This window comes from Poeciliopsis prolifica, unplaced genomic scaffold, assembly GCF_027474105.1.
Source record: "Poeciliopsis prolifica strain line A6 unplaced genomic scaffold, Auburn_PproV2 SCAFFOLD022, whole genome shotgun sequence".
In the NCBI taxonomy this organism is placed as follows: domain Eukaryota; kingdom Metazoa; phylum Chordata; class Actinopteri; order Cyprinodontiformes; family Poeciliidae; genus Poeciliopsis; species Poeciliopsis prolifica.
In genome coordinates, this window is record NW_026562397.1 from 3,313,479 (window position 1) to 3,335,548 (window position 22,070).

The 22,070-nt window shown below is 38.5% G+C and overlaps 2 protein-coding genes across 5 annotated transcripts; both read left to right on the forward strand.

The window, feature by feature from the left end:
* Nucleotides 1-958: 958 nt before the first annotated feature.
* LOC129369702 (dicarboxylate carrier SLC25A8-like) lies at nucleotides 959-6,787 on the forward strand. Of its 3 annotated transcripts, XM_055045275.1 has the most exons (6): nucleotides 959-1,613; nucleotides 2,915-3,122; nucleotides 3,632-3,835; nucleotides 5,272-5,373; nucleotides 5,466-5,646; nucleotides 5,717-6,787. In XM_055045275.1, the coding sequence occupies exons 1-6, from the start codon at nucleotides 1,488-1,490 to the stop codon at nucleotides 5,838-5,840; spliced, it is 945 nt and encodes a 314-aa protein (XP_054901250.1). In that variant the 5' UTR covers nucleotides 959-1,487; the 3' UTR covers nucleotides 5,841-6,787. The 3 variants fall into 3 exon arrangements, with proteins under 3 accessions (XP_054901250.1, XP_054901249.1, XP_054901251.1); XM_055045274.1 differs by having other exon boundaries at nucleotides 5,466-6,787; XM_055045276.1 differs by having other exon boundaries at nucleotides 959-1,601; nucleotides 5,466-6,787.
* A 1,565-nt stretch (nucleotides 6,788-8,352) lies between these two features.
* camkk1b (calcium/calmodulin-dependent protein kinase kinase 1, alpha b) lies at nucleotides 8,353-21,116 on the forward strand. 2 transcript variants are annotated; one of them, XM_055045279.1, is made up of 17 exons: nucleotides 8,353-8,450; nucleotides 10,009-10,329; nucleotides 10,409-10,456; nucleotides 10,533-10,586; nucleotides 10,668-10,719; nucleotides 12,178-12,311; nucleotides 12,476-12,512; nucleotides 12,601-12,622; nucleotides 12,729-12,817; nucleotides 13,975-14,174; nucleotides 14,253-14,306; nucleotides 14,396-14,469; nucleotides 15,412-15,499; nucleotides 15,985-16,113; nucleotides 17,395-17,498; nucleotides 19,031-19,075; nucleotides 19,396-21,116. In XM_055045279.1, the coding sequence occupies exons 2-17, from the start codon at nucleotides 10,081-10,083 to the stop codon at nucleotides 19,475-19,477; spliced, it is 1,461 nt and encodes a 486-aa protein (XP_054901254.1). In that variant the 5' UTR covers nucleotides 8,353-8,450; nucleotides 10,009-10,080; the 3' UTR covers nucleotides 19,478-21,116. The 2 variants fall into 2 exon arrangements, with proteins under 2 accessions (XP_054901254.1, XP_054901255.1); XM_055045280.1 differs by lacking the exon at nucleotides 19,031-19,075.
* The last annotated feature ends 954 nt before the right edge of the window (nucleotides 21,117-22,070 follow it).

The window sequence follows — 22,070 nt, forward strand, 5'->3', positions numbered from 1 at the left end:
TGGTAAAGATGTGTGAAAAGATTAAAAATAGATTAATCTTTTATTGTGCTAATGCACAATGTTGCAATTCAAGAGCCATTGGCCAAATCCGGTCCACCATTTCTACCTCTGTGGCCCTCTAGACCTCGAATAAGTAGAAGTTGTTTACTAAAATGTAATTTTATCAGTCAAATGAGTTTTTATTTGTATATTGCTGAATTGCATCCCTATGAAAAAAATATTAAATGTTATTTAATTTTAAGAAGCATTCATTGAATTTTAACAGTTTAACAAATGAATACCTTACAACTGATTGTTTGAAGGACATTATGATCTTGATGTGGCTCAAAATGAAAAACAGTTTTGAGACTCCTTCTGTAATGTATCTGTAACTCGTACCACCTCCTTTTAAATGAGTACACTTATTAAAGAGCAGTACTATGTTTTTCCCAGGCATGTTGTGCCATCTTATAGCACCATCAACTATGTTAATGGTGCCATTTGTCGTAAAATTGCTCTACATATCAAATACAACTTGAAAGAAATGTGACTTTTTAATTTAACATCTTGAAATTGGGCCTCTGTCTCTTTAATAAACTCCTGCTCTTTCTGAAACTGCCTCTTCAGAAAGTCATCTTAACATTGCTCCTCGATCAGCTTCAATGCTTGTATGCATTGTTCTCTTCAGCTTGTCACAGATCTGTTATCAGATTTAGAGATGTGACATCACGGAAAAAGTTTTTTTTTTTTTTTTTTTTTTTTTTTTTTTTTTGTGGACTTTCAAAGAGAACTACAGCATTCCAAAACCTCCTCCATACCTAACAGTGGTCTTAAAAATCCCCCCACGTATTTACCTTTGAAAGAAATGGATTTAATTAAAAATTTGATTTTTTTTTTTTTTAATTTTTGCCACTGTAGTTAGCATAACTTCAGTAATTAATCATAATAAATTATTTTTTAGCTTATGTAATTACTGCAATTAAAAATGAGTTCATATTGAGTTCCACTTGCTGCGAAACATTTCTGCTTTAAACCAGCGTGTCACCAGTCGGACCAGCTGTTCAAACTTTTGCGTCACCAAGCAGGTGAGTTGAGTGTTGAGAACACGCCCACCAGCAGCCAGACGTTTGGTATTTTGTTCAGGCGTGTACCGCACACTATGTTCATTTTCTTTGTTTGTCTTTTTTTCTTCCTTTTTTTCCCCAGAGAAGTGGTGCAACAGTCATGGAACAATCAGTTAACACATTCCCATCACCAGCATAAATTCTTTCATCTGTTCGCCTGCTTTCACTTCTAAGTGACAACAAGTAATGGCACATGAAGTGAACTCTACTTAAATAAGACACACATTCTGTTTATTACCTGGAACATGATTGTCTGCTTCAGTTTTGTTACCGGTCACAAAGTCCTGAAAGGATTCGGAGTTAACTTCAGATTTTGGGATGACTGAACCCTCTGGATTGATTTTTGCTTTTTATTGGCTGCGTTGATCCTTTACTGTTTTGAACATGGCAGGAGGATCAGCAGCTGACTTGGCACCTACAGCTGTTGTCAAGATTTTTTCAGCTGGAACAGCTGGCTGCATGGCTGATCTGGTCACCTTCCCATTGGACACCGCCAAAGTACGACTGCAGGTAACTAAAAGCATCACAGCCAGGACATGTGGCATGAGTTTTAATGTTTACTGCTAAGCTCCTACACAGGCTTTTTGACTCTCCAGAATTATCAGTACATGTCAAAGTGACTTAAAATCATTCATTACCTTTAACTTTTTATCCTTAAATTTGATCAAATTCAGGATAATAATAATAAGGTGCTAAAAAATGAAAGTTCTTGGGAGAGTTTGCAGATTTGGATTTGATGGTTGTTGCGTATTTCAAAAGCCGTAGTTTGTTCAGCATTTGTTTGAAACCGATCACGTGCAAAAGCTTTGGAGAAAGCATCTATTCAATGGTCTCCATGCAAGATTTCATCAGCTTAGCACTTTAAAATTAAACACAAGGATTTGCAAAAGATGCTGTTTCATTCATAATCTTTAAGAATTTTCCTTCAACAAGACAAGTTACAGATGAAAACTAAAATTCTGCCTAATTCTGGTGAATTGTTAATTAATGAGCGTGATGAAATGATGAAACCTCTAAAGATTCCCCCAACCCCCTTTTTTTATTTAAGAAAAGCTCAGTAGTTTCTTTAGTTCATCAAATAAAAACTGATAAGTGTGGTGTGTTAATATTCCAATCTCTTTACCTTGCTTGGACTAAACCTACCAAAACAATACCCTCCATTTAAGCTGACAGGCTGGGCCCAGACAACACTCTTCATATAAGCAGCCAAGAGGCCACTTGCGATTAAATGGGATTAAGTGTTTATAGGAGAACTATTAGCAGAGTATGTTACAAATCTAGTCCTGGTTGGGCTGGAGAAGAACAATAGCCAGATTAAAACAGAGTGGTGGCAGTATCCTGCTGTGGGGATGCTGATAAGAGACCAAAGTGTTGGAAGCTTTAAAAACCTTCAACCTAAAGCAGGAGGACACTAAACATATAGACTGAAGAACAATGAACTAATTTACATCAAAGCTTATTTAGGGGTTAGAATGGCCTAGTCAAAGCCCAGCTCTAAATCCCATTGAGAATCATTGTCAAGTTTGGAAAACTGGAGTTCATAAATGCTTATCGCTCAATCTGACTGAAATGTGATATTTTGCAATAAATTGTTTCTTTTGTCAAAATGTCTGAAAGCCATAACTTATCTCATTCTGTATGTAGGTTTTCACATAAAATATCTTTAAAATACTTTAACATTTGTGGTTCTAATGTGACAAAATGTTGACAAACACAATGAATACTGACACTTCTAAAAGTATAAATTTCTTATTCTCAGCAGTTTTTTAAATTTATTTATTTATTTTCTTTTACCTGTACTATTTATTCAGGTCCAAGGAGAATCGAAGGCCCTCCCAAAAGGCCAGAAGGTGGCGTACAGAGGTGTATTTGGCACCATCATCACCATTGTGAGGACCGAGGGGCCAAGGAATCTGTACAATGGGCTCCTGGCGGGGCTGCACCGACAAATATGCTTTTCCTCCATCCGGATCGGTCTGTACGACACCATGAAGCAACTCTACGCCCACGGAGCAGAAAGTATGTGCATTCAACACCACACGCCTGGGAAACCTTCAACAAGCTTCAGCCACCAGCGCTTCGAAATAACAAAGTTTTGGATTACGTGCAGAAGTGTTAGGCTTTCAGTGTCTTACATTCGCGATATAATTAGACACAAGTCAGAATTACTTTAGCTTGTTTATGAAATAGCTGCACCAAGGAAAGACCTATCTGTCGTGTTGAATCTAGGAAATCCTGAAAGGTCGTACAGTACAATCAGTGTTTCTCTTGTTGGTGCCCAACAAACTGGTTTTTACTTTAAAAAAAAAAAAGAATACTGCAGCTAGCATGTCTTCGACTGGCAGGCCAAGAAGAGCCAGTATAGCTGGCTCTGTGTGCCTGAACAGTGTTAAGTCTGGAATGAGGAATTCATGATGTGACAAATAGCCAGTAAAACTTTGACAGCAGATTTCATGGCCAACCCTACCATGACTTGTTTCTGCAAAGTTGCCTGTAGTCGCTAGTTGTCACAAACTGCTGTGTGACAGATCCTGGATTCGGGGCCCGACTTCTGGCGGGCTCCACCACCGGAGCAATGGCGGTGGCTTTTGCTCAGCCCACCGATGTTGTGAAGGTCAGGTTCCAGGCTCAGGTCCACCAGCCGGACAACGGCTCCGTCAAGAGGTACAGCAGCACCACCCAGGCCTACAGGACCATCGCCAGGGTGGAGGGCCTCCGAGGGCTCTGGAAAGGTATTTTCAAAGTCAATATGTGTGCATATTTACCAAGAAGTTGCTTATTTAATCTTAAACTCAAAAAGTATATCTTTTTTTAAACAGTTTTGGCTTAATTACTGCCTTCGTTTTTTTCAACAGATGGACTTATTTTTAGTTAGTATGCTACCATTAATAATTAATGAAATACTAAATTAGCTGACAATTTAATTACTATTAATGGTTTTCAACTCTTTCCACATTTTTATTTTGTCAGAACTCTTCCCACTACCAAGCTTGTAATGTAAACTAATGCAATCAGAATATTGAGATTTTTTTTCCTGATCACTGTCAGCAATTCACATCAAAGCTTAAAGGTGTATTTCAGCTTTTATGCTGCAACTATTATATATAATACTTTATGTTCTAAACCCCATGAAATTTCACATGCACTTTTTTATTTTTACTCTTCCTCTGTCATAGCAGGAAGTATTTCCAGCACAGGTTTCAGAAACGTTTCTCTCAGCAGCCATATGCACAGTTTGGAGGTGTGTGCCCTTCTCCATAGCTGTGAACCCTCACTGGGTGCCAAACCAAATCAATGTGCACAGATCATGATGTTTTATCTATTTACACAATGCATAGATTGTGCATTTTATTTGTCTCAAAATGGTGCATAATTAAAGAAGTATTATGTGTTATTCATAATGTAATGCTTTGAAACTGGACAAATGTCTCTTTAAAAACTCCTGCTCTTTCATCACAATAAAAAAAAATGCATAGATCGGAAATTTTAACACGATATGCCAAAATGATGCACTACACACAGTAAAGTACACTGGATTTGAAGTTTGGTCCTCAAAAAAAAAAAAAAGATAAGAAATACAAATGAGACACTGATACTTCACTATAAGGAGAACAGGAAATGATATGTTGGAGGGCAAGCGATGGATCGACATGTTGAGGTTATGCAACAGCATTCTGATGTTGTTTGGAGGCGACAGTGGATGTAGTGTAGCTGTAAGCCTTAAAAAATACGAAAACACGATAGAAGGAGCTTCTCAGTGCAATGTTTGCTAATTGCTGCTGGCTAGTCTGAAGGAGCTGCATCTTGAAGGCTGCTCTGGGACCACCCAAACATTTCACAGAGCTTAGTGGTGACCACTGGAGATGAAAGGATTTCTCAAACATGCATGAAAGAATCAAAGCAACACTCCATGCATGTTTTTGATGAGGGGAGAAACATTAGAAGGTGATGGAGATACTGCCCCATTAACAACACTTTGCCCTGATGTACTTGGCAAAGACCCTCCAAGGTCTTGATGACTATGTTTTGATGGCATCTTAGCTGCTGTTTCTTTGTCCTGATTCACACAAACTCATACTGGTCTGCTGTTGTGTCGCATTTAAGTGCTCTATTATTGTTTTTCCAGCTTATTTATATTTTCTGACGGTATAAAATGTGTTTTTTCCAGGCTGTCTGCTGAACATAACTCGTAACGCCATTGTGAACTGCTCCGAGCTGGTGACGTATGACATCATTAAAGAGCAGATCCTGAAGAACAAAATGATGACAGGTAGGGCCTCCCTCCACCCCCACCTGTTGATCCCTCTCCAGTCTTTGTGGTCTTTAGCAAACCATTTTCTGCGTTTTTTTCCCCCCCTGCAGACAACATGCCATGTCACTTCACTGCCGCATTCGCCGCAGGTTTCTGCACCACTGTGGTGGCCTCTCCGGTGGACGTGGTGAAAACCCGCTTCATGAACTCCGTTCCTGGGCAGTACGGCGGCGGCGCCAACTGCGCTCTGACCATGCTGCTTAAAGAGGGGCCCTCGGCTTTTTACAAAGGGTGGGAGTTGTCGTCGAAAACCGGGGCAGATCAGGTCCAGCAGCTGATTTATCTCAATCTTTCCTTGCAGCTTCATGCCGTCGTTTCTTCGCCTGGGGTCCTGGAACATAGTGATGTTTGTCAGCTATGAGCAGATTCAGAGGGCCGTGGTAAGATTTCAGCGGCCCTGGGAATCTCGCTTCAGAACGGTTTGACTGGGCGAAGCTGTGCAGCTGGATCTGTCGATAGCTAGCGGTCAATCCAGACCTCGTATCTCACCAGAGAGGACAAGCTGCAGGTTTGATTGGTGATTATTATTTTAGGTAATAATCGGAAACACTCTTGTTTTTTACCTGAGATTTGTCATTTTGGAGAAACTCTGGCTCTCAGAAACTCGTTCACATTTTGGGCCCAAATCAAGATCGTGAGTGTTCTCACGGCCTGTTGCGCCAGAATGTGTGTTTATAAATACACTCCGAAAATACATTCCGTTCAAATCCATTGACAAACTGTTCAAATATCAATAAATGTCAATATGTGTCTTAATCATAAATAATCTCGATTTTTTTTTTTCACGTGAATTTCCCTCTATAGGATTTTGTGATTGTTGTTGTAATTTTTTCCAATCAAATTCATGGATTTAAAGTGCTGCTTTAGAAATATTTGTAAATAATTTAGTCATATTGGTGCTTAGCTTTGACTTCAAATGTAACATGTCGATTATGAACTGTCACTTGACATTGCGTAAAGCTGAGGCAACTGTCATAAAAGTAAGAAATGCTGCCACCTGCAGGTAGGGGTTAGCAGTGACTTCAACCCAATGTTTCTGACCATTTTTATAGGAAATTTTTCAAATATTAAAGTAAGCATGTCAGCCCAGTTAAAGTCTTTCTGATTCTAGAATGACACCTACATGGAATATTTTAAAGGCATATTTACTTCTTCAAGTTCAGCAGGATAACAACGTGTTCTGATGTTGCATTTTTCACGTTTTGTACCTCAGACCACACGAAGAATTCAGTAAGAGGAGGTTCTTTAAAAAGAAACTAAATTGTACATTATGTACATAATAAACAGAAGTGTAAAACTGCAATTTGCTGCTTGATGTTGAACCTTTTTTTGCTGAAGAAACTGTTTCAAACTGTTTTTGGATGTGCTAAAATAAAAAAGACTAAAGATATAAAAGCATTGATGACACTTCCTTTCAGTAACTTTTGTCTTTATTTTATCATTAATATTTTTTCACATTTTAAAGTGCTTATAATGATATGTGTTGGTCGTATGGAAAGTAATGGAGCACTGTTGTTATGCACTCCTACATATAAGGACACAATTATATTTAATAAATTGGAAAATACATTCCGTTGAGTTTATCAGATTAAACGTATAACTTACAATTAATCCTTAATCAGATATTTAACTTAAATGTTACAATTAACAGAGTTAAAGGCTAGAAAACATCTGTCTGGTGTAATTAATTTATAAAATGTGAAATTAACTTTTTCATAATATTCTAATTTACTGAATATGACTGCTCTACAGCAGCCTGAAACGTTCCTCCTTGGATTATAAAAAATTGTGCTGATATGTTTTATTTGACTCCAGGCCTCTTTCCTTTTTACATATATATTTTTTTACTTTTGCAGCTGGGCCAGTCGGTTTCAGGCCTCATGTTTTATCCTGAAGCAGGGAAGCGACCCACATTTCTTCAATGTGACGCTCAGAAAACATCCTCTCATTTGTAATCCAACGGTAGAATGCTTATAAGTTGACCCTATTTTCAACATTTGAGGAGCTTATCAAGGAAACAACACCACAGACAGATGTGCAGGATTAAAAGAAGGGTTTGGGGGTTTTCCAACATAATAAAACACAATTTTAAAACATCAGCTTTAAAGCATTATAAAAAAGAAAAAACAACAAGGCTTGTCTCAAAACTTGCCTAGTTTTGCCGTGAATGATTATTCTAAGGTCATTTAGATTTTACAACTTCACTCCCAACTGTGCATCTCCCGATTTTAGTTTTTTGAGAAAGATAACTTTTTAACAAATTTTTGCCAGTATAAGTAAGCACAGCTTAAACTATTAGAGCTTAAACTAGTCTACTGGAGGTGATTTTAAACCAACATGGAGCGTTATTGTGATGTGAAATAAAAATAATACAAGTTTTAGTGTGTTTGTAAATGTAAAATTAAAATTTGAAATGCGTGATCTGTATTTTTATCATTCAGTGGACCTGCAGGATCAACAAAATGCAAAAAGCAACAATTCAGCAACAAGCCACAATGCAACAATAAAACATCACGACTCAGCAACCAAAAATTGCAACCCAACAACCAATAGCCACAAAATCCAAACAGAAGCTGCAGTGTTTGGATTTTATGCACAATCATGTAACATGTTCTAAAAAAAAACCTATAATTTCCATAACATTAAATATAATAGTGAACTAAATTACATAAAGGACCTTGCTTTTATCCAGTTTCATGCAGTGAATGCAGAATAATTTAAGTGTACAGATAAAACTAAAGGATAAATAAACGGTAGTCCTGTCTGCTATTTAGCTGCCTCTCAATATGAAGCAACACATTTTGCCGGTGTTGTGTTTTTGTTCTGCTGCCCATCATGTAAACACAAGCAATCGTCCTGCTGTCCTGGGAACAACTCTGCTTCATCTATATGTAGCCCGAGTTAATCCCTAAGACGTGTGCTGCTGATGTCCCTGACCGCTCAGCAGTGAACATCCTGCAGAGCGAGACGAGCTTCAGCCCCCGTCAACATGCAGATTCACAGAAACAGCCCTGGAAACAGGACGGCTCCAGTCTGTGAGTAAATCCGTTACCTCGCAGTTACTGAAGTTTGAGATATTTCAGAGACATTTAGGCTTTTGTTTTATCCGGTGTATCCAAAACCATTGTTAGAAATACTTTTAACATCTCTTGTGTAACTTTATAAGGAGCATTTTTAAATGTGTGTGTGAGTCCAGTGCTTTGTTGCGAAGTTACAAGCCTGTTAAAGCTTCCCGCTAAGTTACATAAGAGGCTTTTCAGTTCTCTGTACTGTATTTTAGGTAGCAATGAGTCTCGTTCATAGGAAGCTGATTGCGTTCTACTTGCAGCCTAATGTCACAGGGTGGAAACTTCACATTTTTATGTGTCCTTTGGTAATTGTTCAGCTTCCTTCTTCTTTTTAGGCTGTGCAAATCAAATGTCCCCCATTGATGTTCAGAAAATAATCTGCATGATCTGCCTTATTGGGCATAATTCTGTCACATAAAGTCCAGACACGTAGATAATATGTTCTAAAAGAAAAAAAGACCATAACTCACCTTATTACTGCTGCATATTGAAAGTACAGTAAATCAGATTCTTAGCTATGCTGCACAGAACAACTTTTTAAAAATGTTTTTGAAGTGAATTCATCAGATCTTGGCGTTAAATGTTAAATTAATTTCTCAGTAAAGATTTTTCATGATCACTTTTAGAAGTACCCTTATATTGTTGGGAAAGCTGAACCAAACCTCATTTCACTGAGCTCAAAGTAATTTAAGGTCATTTATATATACAGATCTAGAAAAAATTAAGAGACTGCTTTTTATAGGCATATGTTTGTGCTTTGTTCTTTTACTCTATGAATATGAATAAAAAAAAATTCCCTTCTCACCCACCGTGTGTGGTTCTTATCCTCTGAGCTCAGGTCCTCTACCAGAGGCCTGGGAGCTTGAGGGTCCTGCAGTATCTTGGCTGTGCCAAGGACTGCACATTTCTGGACTGAGATGACTGATGTTGTTCCTGGGATCTGTTGTAGCCACTGCTCCAGTTTGGGGGTTACTGCCCCGAGGGCCCCGATGACCACATGCACCACTGTGGTCTTCACCTTCCAGGCCCTCTCCAGTTCTTCCCTGAGGCCCTGGTATTTCTCCAGTTTCTCGTGCTCCTTTTTCCTGATGTTGCAGTCGCTTGGTATTGCTACATCTACCACAACGGCTTCCTCTGTTGTTTATCCAGATCGACAATGTCTGGTTGGTTCGCCATTACCATTCTGTCTGTCTGGATCTGGAAGTCCCACAGGATCTTAGCTCTGGCGTTCTCCACCACCTTTGGGGGTGTTTCCCACTTTGATCTCGGGGTTTCCAGTCCATATTCTGCGCAGATGTTTCTGTACACTATGCCTGCCACTTGGTTATGTTGTTTATATATTTATATATTTATTTATTTTTGTAATTTCAATTTGTGCAATTCTATGATTAATGAAAACGTAGCTAGTCAGGAGACTTTAGCACAAAAATAAACATTTCCAACTCCGGTTTTCCTTCCTGACCAATAAAAATAAAACCTATTTCTATAGGTTATTTTCTCATCCAGTTCTTCATGTTCCTCTCAGTGCAGTGATGCAGCGTCTGCCCATCCCACTGAACCATTCAACCGTAAACAAGGCAGCATCGTCAGGGAAACTATGAGCTCGGATAACGTCTTCAAACCGGAGATGGAGTCGGACCCTCAGGGCGAGCTTGCCGACATGGTGGCATCCATGAACGCCAGCCGCCTGACCCCTCCTAACGGCTACAGGTCAGGAGCGCCCAGTTCTACCATGGGCCAAAGGGCCCGCCTCACAGACAGGAAGATGTCTCTGCAGGAGAGGGGGAGCCGCGTGGCCCGGCAGCCCACCATCGAGACCAAACGGGTTTCCATCACTGATGCCGATGTGAGGAACCTCACATGGATTAAGACTCACCTGAGCTCCTCCTTTCTGAGACTAAAACTTTACTATTTCACCTCTACAGGACTGTCTTCAGCTCAACCAGTATAAACTGAAGAAAGAGATTGGAAAGGTGACCTACCAATATGAAACCCAGTGTTTTCATTTCTGATTCTTGAATTATAAACCTTTTTATTTGTTCCCTGTAGGGCTCTTATGGAGTAGTGAAACTCGCCTATAATGAAGATTCAGAACAATACTATGTAAGCTGAAGCTTTAAACTGCTTGAGCCTGACTGTCGTTTAATGAAATGGTCATTAATCCTTTTTCTTTTCTTTGATTAGGCAATGAAGGTAGTTTCAAAGAAGAAGCTGCTGAGGCTGTGTGGGTTTTTGCGTGAGTAAAGTCTCATTTTGATTGTTTCAGTCTTGTGTGGTTTATGGTTCCAGTGGAAGGTTTGCATTCACATAAAATCTTAACAAAACGTTGATTTGGCGCTTTTTTAAAAGAAGTTTTAAAACAAGAACTAGACACAACAGTTTGAGTTTACTGGGGATTTTCACTAATCTGCAGATGAGGCTCAAACAACTAATTGCAACCCAGTTAATAGGTGGTTAATTGGCAGTGGGCAAGTTGCACTTTTAACAGGCTGATAGCTTTTAAATAGCTTTTTGTTGTTCTGACTGGATATTTAGCCACATTTTCCTTATGAACAGGTGGAGTTTTTTTCTAATTTTTAAAAATTTCCTGCCACAGCTATAATTTTCAGCATAGTTTCAAAAATGCCAATGGGGCCGAAGTTGCAGGGCTTTTGTTGGGTAATTCCTGGGTCTATAAAAACACGGTCATGGGTGTTTGAGATGATTACTGTTCTAAATTTGAGCTGCCGGCTCAAAACTGCCACCTTAAAGAAAAGCTATTTCTTAGGATCCCTGTGAATTACGGTGTTGATTTTTTACTCCGTTTTAGAATAGTCGTCTGGTTATTATTTGGCGGTGGCAGTGAGGGACGTGCAAAAAAGCCTTTCAGTCCATCTTGACCACGCTCTTCCAAATATTGAGCAGTTAAAGTCAGATCAGGAGGAATATCTGAGACGTTTTATTACTGCCAAGTATTCCTCTCCCTGTTTCAGTCACGAAGAACCTCTGAACAAGGCAAATTGAAATAAACCCAAGTCCCATCAAAGGCCTGCTGCAGCAAGATTTGGCTGCAGTGGCATAAAGTATGCTTGTAGGAGTCACAGTAATCTTTTTAAACTTGAAAACACTTTGATATGGGCTGTTTGCTGTCAAGGTTGCTGACCCATCACACAAAGTGGATGTTTCAGAGTAAGGTGACTTCTTTTTATGTTCTTCTAATGACCTAAAATCAACAGCAAGTTGTTTTAAATTTATTCTAAAAAGGCAATGATCCCAAAATTGATCTAAAACCATCATCAGTTTATGGTTCTGCGACTTTAACACTGTTTAAAATCTACATAGACAAAATTAGAAGGTGGCAAATTATCAACCAAATTAAATGAGCTCTGTCACTCCTAGCAGGAAGTGTGGTCAAAACCACACTTCCTGGTTTTGAAGTGTGGTTCAAAACCACACTTTAGAAAATTGCCAGACGCTTGTGGTTGACTACAGAAAATGGTCTGGTTTCTTTGCAACATTAGTACGAGGTTATGCAAATATCTGAGTGCGATCATCTTTTTGCCCTGCGACCCTTCGCAGAAATCCGTTGATGGACATTTGGACTGCGTTGAGCTATTAGCTTTGCAGCAATGCTTCATTCTGAACAATTATGTACCAAGAAATAGCTCCTTAAATTGCCTTCATCCAGACTGGCGCAGTGTGTTTGTACCTCCAGGTCGCCCATCTCCTCAGGGGTCAAACTCTCAGCAGGATATGTTCCCTAAATCAATGCAGCCTCTGGAGAGAGTGTACAGAGAGATCGCCATCCTCAAGAAACTGGACCATCCGAACGTAGTTAAACTGGTAGAGGTGCGTCAGATGTGACCAAAACAACAAGCAGCAGAGCAACCTGTCTGCATACTTCAGCCAAAAACATTTAATCGACTCCTTTCAAGATCAGAAATAATATTTGTTTAAATAACTTTGAAAAAACCTAAACAAACATGAGGTAGCAATGTTGATGTATCTTGCAGGTGCTCGATGACCCTGAAGAAGATGGAGTTCACATGGGTAGGGAATCATTCACCTTTTCTGCTGTAGCGTGATAAAAGAAAGCAAAGTTACTAGGTCATTCAATACAAGTTATTTTCTCTTTTAGCCTTCGAACTAATGAAAGAGGGGTATGTTTTACATACTAATCCATCACTTTGATATGTTAGATGGCAGGAGTGGCCCCCACGAGATACAATAAAATGTTTGTGTGGTTTTTGCTTCTTTGCCCCTCAGGCCGGTGATAGAGGTGCCCACAGACAACCCGCTAACCGAGGACCAGGCTCGCTTCTACTTCAGAGACGTCGTCCTGGGAATAGAGTACTGTGAGTAGACGTGTGAATAATCTGAATGTGATGTATGTCTTGTTTTATATCGGTTGTAAGAAGCTTGAATCTTACAAAGCAGCAACGTCACATACTTCAACAAAACTGGAATCCCATCGATGCTTTCAAGAGCAGCCTGAATCAAAGTGAGGCTAGCATGAGCTCGTCAAATAAAGGAAATAGGGAGACGCCGTCCAAGCAGCCTGAGCTTGAGTTCACTGATACAGAACAGCCACAACCTCCAGTGTCCTGGTAGAGATTAGGAGGTAAATTGATAAATTGGTCCCAATTTCCTTCATTTTGGGATTTCGGCAATCTGCTGATATTTACACTTGAAATTGATTCCACTGATCTGATCTACCTCCTCAACGATCTGAAATTCAACCACCATCCCTTTTTGCTTTACTGTTACATAGTAAATTTGTCTTTATATTTAGTGACTTTTCAGACAAAAAACATCAGTATTGGCCAAAATCGGAATCTGCAGATCAGACTTTTTAAAGATCAGCCAGAAAAGCCAATGTGTTCACATCGACAGAGTATAACACTCATCATTTGCTAACATGCATTCTGATGATAGGCTCTGAGAAGCTTCTTGTTGTGTTTATTTTGTAATAAATAAAAAATACATATTATTCTGATGTATTTTCATCTATTTAACATGAAGAAAAGAACTCTTGAGCTTGTAGGTTGTTCTTCTTATTTTTGTGTGTATTTGTGTGTGTTTTTATTGTGTTTTTCCAACTAAAGGCTTTATGTTTGTGTTGCTGTAATTTGTTCTATAATCGGTGGGTTGCCTGCTTGAAGCCCCGCTCTGCCTGTCTCACTCCTCCAGCAGACACCTGTCTGCTGGAGGTGGTCAGAGAACCTGGTGGCTCCGGTGCATGGCAGCCTGGCCCCAGTGCAGCTCTGGCTACACTGCAGTATCTTGCCACCATCAGTGTGTTAATATCTGTGTGACTGGGTGAATGACTGACTGTAGTGTGAATTGGTTTGGCGTTCTCTTGATAAAGCTCTACACAAGTGCAGGCCATTTACCAAAATTTACATTTAGAATAAACTTGGATAGATTTTTTTTTCTCCAACTATCAATAACAACTCAGCCTTCTTCCTGTGTGTATTTGTGTATGCGTGTGTCTATGTGTGTGTGTGTGTAGTACACTATCATAAGATCATCCACCGAGACATCAAACCCTCCAACCTCCTCCTGGGGGACGACGGTCATGTTAAGATCGCAGACTTCGGCGTCAGTAACGAGTTTGAGGGCCACGACGCCCTCCTGTCCAGCACGGCGGGGACGCCGGCCTTCATGGCTCCTGAGATGATGAGCGAACTCGAGCAAAGCTTCAGCGGGAAGGTGAGCTGATCACCTGTGGATCACTGACAGACCACGGCGTGAGGACCTGTCATGACAGTGGCCATGTTTGTTCCACAGGCATTAGACGTGTGGGCGATGGGGGTTACGCTGTACTGCTTTGTCTTCGGGAAGGTAATGTCGCCCGAAGGATGCTTGTATGAACCGTTTTATCACTTCATTTAAGCACATTTATCATTTTTAACCTGTGTGTCTCGTTCCAGTGCCCATTTTATGATGAGTACATCTATTCTTTGCACAACAAGATCAAGAACAAACCTGTGGAGTTTCCAGAAACGTAAGAATGTCTGAATATTGACTCAAAGCTTCGAAACATTAACTTAAACTGTCGAGGCTCTGAAACAGAAAGTCATGTTGAGCTATAGTACTTTTTAACTCTCTTTTTGTTACAAGTACCAGTAATTTGCATCACAATGTTAACATTAAGGGAGTAAAACATCTTATTCTTTATTTTTGTTGTCATGGTTACGTCTTATTTGATGCTGTTGAGCTTGGTGTTGGATTCTGTCACTTTCGAGCTTTTTGTATATTTCAGGTAGTTCCGCTTTTTTGTTAATGCCTAACAATGGCTGACCATCCTGTTTGAGAATCTGTCATACAACAGAGCATCTTCAGTCAGAGGCTTCTTCAGAACCACTGTAACACAGACTGCGACAGGAAATCCTTTCTGCCCACAGCCATCAGCATGTACAACACCACCTTTGAAGAAAATTGTTTAATACGAGTTACAACAACATTTAATTTCACGCTGAGATTAATGCAGTACTTTTTAATTCACCTGAAATTACAAACCAGAATCTTTAGCATCGCGCTCCTTATTCTCGCTCAGGAACTTCTTCTATCTTTCAGTTTTGGAGTTGCTAATCACAAACTTATGTTTTCTGCATATGTCTGCTGTTACAGGTTTTATGGTCTATTTTTGCAAGTCTGCCTTTTTAATACCCAAATACACATAGTGCATTTTAAAATCAACTGAACATTATTTTAAACCAGGAGGCACCATATTTCTTTCATAACTTTTATGTTGAAGTTGAAGATTGTACATCATCTTTTCGTTTGTCCTGTTTTTATATCTTGATAATTTCTACCTTTGTGTGAATCTACTGACTTTGATTGCTTGTCAATTTCCCCGTTGTGGGACATTGGAGGATGTTTCTGTTTCATTCTATTCTATCTTTGACATTTAACTCTGACGTCTTTATTGATCTCTTACCGACAGCCCTTCAATAAGCAATGAGTTGAGGGATCTCATTGAAAGAATGCTGGATAAAAACCCTGCAACCAGAATCACCATCCCTGAAATAAAGGTGAGTATGCAAACACCAATCAGTTCATCACCACAGTGTGAATTTGTTTATTACGTCAGTGTGCGTGCACGTGTGTGTGTATACCAGATTTTCATATCTATAGGGAACCTATTTCTGTCTACAATGTGGGGTCATGGGGACCATTGCTCCTTGTGGGGATATTTTCTTGGTCCCCATGAGGGAAATTGTTGTTTTTGGGTTAGTGGTCAGGTATATGATGCTTACGGTTAGGGTTAGGACAATGGTGAGAGTAAGGATGTAGCAATTAATGGAAGTCAATGCCAAGTCCCCACAAGTGATGAAAACATGACAGCGTGTGTGTGCGTGTGTGTGTGTGTGTGTGTGTGTGCGTGCGTGCGTGCGTGCGTGCGTGCGTGCGTGCGTGCGTGCGTGTTGTGTGTGTGTGTGTGTGTGTGTGGTGCGTGTGTGTGTGTGTGTGTGTTTGTGTGTGTGTGTGTGTGTGTGTGTGTGTGTGGCTGCTACAGCTCCATCCGTGGGTGACGGAGAACGGCTCCAGTCCTCTCCCTCTGGAGGAGGAGCACTGCACGGCGGTGGAGGTCACCGATGAGGAGGTGCAGAACAGCGTGAAGCTCATCCCCAGCCTGTCCGCTGTGGTGAGTCACACTGCGCCCACTGGGAGGACCAGACCCAGCTCACACATTCCAGTTTTAATATTTACTGTCATACAATATTTATGGCAGAATTTTTTTGGGGGGGAGTTTGGAAAACACCTTTCTGGTGTTTTCTCTGAATTTCCTTTAAAGTTTAAAAATCATCTTGTTGATTTGCAAACATATTTCTATCCCATAAACTTCCATTTATTTCAATAGGAGTTTCTTTTTTTCCCAATCGACCAATATAACATAATGGATAGATGAAACAAAAGGATTATAAAGCAATTTTTTTCAAAGTGTGGCATTCACATCTGTTCGGCTTTCTTTACTCTGATACCCCTAAATCAAACGCAGCTTATTAATCACCTTCATCAGTCACTTAATGAATTAACAAACTCCACCTGGGTGTAAAAGGTAAGTACAAATGAGTGATAGCACAATATCTCAAGAGTTAAGCACTTTCTTTGAAAATGGAAAGAATAATCAAATAGATGGCAAAAGATGATCCAATCAGATGAGACGAAAATAAAACTATTTGATCTGCATGCCAGGCTTGAAATTTTTCATGTGAATGGAAAATCTTTGTCTGTAAATATGTTCACCTCAAGTTCGACTTTTAGCTTCACCTGCTTCAAATTCCATAAAAGACATTTTCTATTAAGCAACTTTTGCTATCCAAGAATCAATTTGTTCATCAAAGATTAGTCACATTAGTTGAATGTGCTGAGCTTCTCACATATTGATGCTAAAAATATATTTTTTATGCTTATGAATTCTCCGCTACAAAAAAAGAAATGAAGAAATGTTTTGTTATCACCTTTTAGACAATAAAATGTTTATTTTCTTATTGAATAAACAAATTAAATGATTTTTTATTTGTATTTTATGTGTTTCTAATATTGCATAAAATCAGCTTAAGTGGTCTGATTAACCATTATAACAATGGATCAAACAATTGATAAATGAATTAACCATTAGTTGCAGCTCTAAACCTATTATGTCGTTAATTGGTTATAAATTAGCATTAAATTTTCAGTCAACCAAACATTTCTTTTGTCTCTGATCTTCACACAACCATACTTTATAAATAGACTTGTTTGTATTATGGATTTGTATTTGATAATAGATAATAGAAATGTTTTGTCATTATGAGCTATCATCTGCGTAAATGGTCAGATTACATAATTAAATCTAGCATTTTTCCACAGTGTTTTTGCTGAGTGGGCTTTAGAAGGCACTTTTACAGAGATCCATTGAGATTCTTTTTGATGTCCACTGCAGATTCTGGTGAAGTCCATGCTGAGGAAGCGCTCTTTCAGTAATCCCTTTGAGTGTCAGGGCAGACGGGCAGAGAGGTCCATGTCTGCCCCCGGAGGTCTTCTTACGTAAGTCGCCTACTCTGCAAATCCTGTTTGCTTCTCTCTGCCAGCTCTGCGATTAGCCCTCTAACGGAACAAAGCAGCGAGCAGATGCTTGGATTAAAAATAGATCACTTCTATACTTCACATGTAGTGTTGCTCACATATAGCACGCTTACCGAGGCTGTCACTCCGAAGGGCTCTTCATCAAGTGTGTGTGCATGTGCGTAGAGTGAAACATTCATTCTGTGGCGATGGACTTGATGAAAGCGTGTGCAGAACTGAAACTGCCCTGCACACTCTGTAACATACGTAGGACTTTAAATACATTTATTTAAATATCAAGATGAGTTCCTTCTGAGAGAGTATGAGTTGGTATTTTCTTCCAGTTCTTCAGCAACAGCCCATTTGAATAACGACTTGATTTGAAGCCCTTTTGCCTTCAGAACTGCCTTAATTCTTCACAGCATAGATTCAACAAGCGATCACAAATATTCCTCAGAGATTTTGGGTCATGATGACGTCAAACATTTACTGCAGATTTGTCAGCTGTTAGTGTCCCATTGTAGTACAGATGCTCTATTTGACTGAGATCGGATTACTGTGGAGACCAGAAGTCTGGGTAAAATTTCCAGATACAGTAAAGTTAAGTTGGCCAATGCCATTAAATAAAGAAAAGACAAAAAATGCATCAGACAGACACAATATAAGTGAAAGTGATACTTTTTAATTGTGCTTGTTGTGCTTTTTGCCACCAGAAGTACTTTATCCTTTATTAACATAAAGTATATTTGCATTTCCAACAATATTAGTTTCATACGTTTGACGTCTTTTCTGAAAATAAAAAAAAGATTTAAAAGTGTTACTTATGCCAGAATCTACTGTAATTGTGTTATTTATTTGTATATATTTTCCTTTTACATTTTAAAATACCAGAATTGGTACATAGTTTTACAGCTTTTGTCTGTCTGATGACATCATTTTTAAAACATAAATCAGATGTTTTGATCATGTAATAGTTGAGTAGCCTTTTTATAAAATGCTTTTTTACTCTTACTTGAGTCATTTCTTGGATGGTTACTTTTTACTTTTAATCAGGTAAAAATATGTTAAAGTCCTTCAATATATACTTCAAATATATTGAAGTAGTGCAGCTGGTAAAAAGAAAAAAAAAATAAATAAAAGTCTTCCCCAAAAGTCTCATTACCTCATTTCAACCTTACCGGTTAGTGTCATAAAGTTACATATAAATGTTGCGCCCCTTTAACATTTCTGCAAAGGCACAAACAGAAAACCAAGCTCTGGTCATTTGTAAGAAGTAACAAACTACAAAATGTTTACTTTCTTCTATTTATAGCTTTTCTTCTAACCTAAACTAGAATCAGCCGTAAAGCTGCTAAACTTTAAACATCACATATGATTCTTTCAGCTAAAAATTGCCAGTTTTTCTGGATGCCACCTTTTAAAATGCAGCAGGAACATGAGACCCCTGGCGTATTTCTGGTTAAGTGTTTTGGGGTTTGAATTCTGGTTTATTATATCACGTCTCCTTCCTGCAGGGGACTTTTGGGCTTACTGGGGTCTTCGTCTCATCCGTCTTTGAGGTAAATTGTTTTTTAAAAAAAAACAAAACAGCGTTTTAGGCTGAGCTTGATTCGTAGTGCTTCACACGTAACTCAGCTCATCAGGTTTGTTTAGCCGTAAGAGGATTTAAATTGGACAGGACCAAACAAACAAATCTCAAATCCTGTTGATGAGCTATTTCTGTTTCTTGTCTCCTCTCGGATGAAAACTGATGAGCTTTGCTGCAAAGCGGAGTTACTTTGTGACTTTCTTAGCATAGCGACGCCTCTTCCTCCTCGCCCTCCTCATCTGCTGTCTCAATCAGGAAGGTTTAGGTTTAACAGATGTTCGTCTCCCGCAGGAAAATCAGCAGAGAAGGGAGCAGAGAAGGAGAGCTGGAGGACTTGTATGAGGACGAATCCTTCGTCGAGAGCAACGATTAAAGTGACACGTTTAGATTAAAGCAGCAGGGAGGCGGCGGAAAAGATGAGTTTTTGCACCTTTCGTTTGTCCTTTTTCATCTCCTCGTATTTCCTCTTGTTCCGTTCAGGCTGTGCTCACCTGCAGGCTGTTCTTTTCCACCTCTGTGCAGAGGAGCTTGAGATTATATTAGTTTTGAAATAAGACACTAGTTGTGATGCCATTCTGTCTTGTTTGCTGTTGTTTTTCTGTTCCAGCTGGCTTGTATGTCACTTTTATTGATAGACTCGAAATGTAAATATCATCTAAAGAAGTATTTTTATGTTTTCGTACAGCATCTTAAAATATATAAATGAATAAAAGTCATTATATTCAAGCAGGGTTTGAATATTTGGTTGTGAGTAAATGCAGCAGCCAAAACTGTAATGTTTAATATCAAACACTAGGAGGCAGCATTTTGTAACTTTTGTTATTTATGACATATTTTTCATTTTGTATGTTTTCTTATAATGTTTAACCTCACACGGAAATTACAAGTCACTGATTTTATAAAGCATAATTATAAATAAAACAACAAGCATCTTCTATCTTGAAGTTCTTCAGAGCAAGAAATTTCAGGGTTTCCTAATTGAAAAAATGCTAAGTTATAATGAGATTATTTACCCATGTAACTTCACAATTATTTTCAATTTTAAACTCAACGATCTGTTAGGAAGAAAACAAAAACGTGAAATTATTTAGCATAAAAGTTCACAAAGCGAAAGCTTTGTTGAAACACCTTTTGATTAAACTCCAGCAGGAAACCCTCCTGGGTACAAACCCAACCTCAATTACCGTTAATTTTGTTAAACAAAGTTCAGCTATCCTTGTAGGATTCTCTTGACATTTTTATATATACATCCTTCAGCTTCGGCCAGACTATGCAGAAAGATTTTTTTTTTTTAAAGTATATTTCTGAAATTATCTCATCCTGCAAAAGGTATCTGTCAGGAGAAGGACAGTTTCTTCACAAATGACAAAAAGCAAAGCAAAAACGTGAGAAATCTGTTCAGAAGGAGCACCAAAAGTACAGGGATGGTTGCTGAGTGCTGGGTCCAACTTGTGACATTAGTCTTCTATATTTTCCATACAAGTTTTTCACTCCAAATAAAACGTATAGTTTTGTCTAGGATGACACGGTGTGACGGAACCAAGTTGGACATTTTGGGCCACGGTTCAATTTGACTGAAATAAAACAGTTTCTCACCAACAGGAACACAATCATACCCAGAGTGAAACAAGGCGTTAGAAAACTCAGGATGGAGGCAGCAGGGATTTAGCTATTTGATTTATAGGTAGTTCAAACCTAATTCCAAATCTGCTTCAGTAGAAAACCAGTAAGGTTTTGGAAAGGCCAAGCCAGAGTCCAGAACTAAAAGTTAGAAAACCTCTTCAGGTGGGTTCACCTGAACAGCAGTCTGAGAGATTTGGAGAATTTTGTAAGACAGGGTGAAATTAAATGTTTCCTGTGAATATTTTACCAAAAGTCGGTTCAACAAATAAGTTCTTTAAAAGTGTGCAGGTTCATTTGAACAAGTTATTGCAGCATTTTCTTCGAACAGATTTGTTTTCTTTTCATGTGAATTGTAAAACATACATGCCCCATTAAAAGCCTTAAAGTCATTTATCATTTGTATTTCTTTTTAGGTTAAAAACAGTCAGGTGTTACATGAACATCATTATATCCAAGTGTTTCATACGCTTGGATATACTAATGTATACTAATGTGACTAAAATGTCACATTCGTAGAATCCAGTCTTAACATAAAAAAGTATTTTTTATTTCATCTGCTATTTTTGTGTCACCCATTTCTAATGCCACCCTGGGCATCCGCCCGAGTTTCACATATAAAAAAGAATCTTGACTATTTAATGCTTTTAAAAGTTATATGTATAAAATACAATAAAATAATTGACTCCTTTTTGTGAGCATGTATGTTGAAAATACAAATTTTCAGTTAGTAAAATCTTGCAAATGTTAATACATTTGCATTTTTAAGCATAAACTGTGATTATGCTTAAAATAACTCTCTGTTCAGAGTTCTGCTGTCTGACCCATTTATATGAATCTATTGTCACTATCAAAGTATCTTTGATCTAATGCACTTATTCCTGCTCCTTTGAATATGCTGCAAAAATAGAAACTTTGGCTCTGAGAACTGAGAGGAAACATGATGCAGCATTATGTGAAATCCAATGCAAGTATTTTCTCTGCACAGTCTATCCTGATCAGCACTAAAAACACATTGATTATTGTTGGAAAGTGCACTGGGATTTTTTTCCAAGGTTGCGCATTTTGTAAAAGATTGTCTATGACGAGAATACAGTATGTAGAAATTATAAAAATATTTCTGGTGTCACAGAAATGATTTAGCAATCGCTCTAAAGGATACATACCCAAATATGTTATTAATAAAGAGAGAGAATTTCTAACAAATATGAAAAACTGCTTTCAGGTGTTACAGGCAGCACCATGTAGCCACAAAGTAAATGAGACTTTAACACTTGTTGATTTTTTTTTTTAATTTTAATGTCAAATATAGCCAAAAATGCTACATCTCAAAAATAAATCCATTC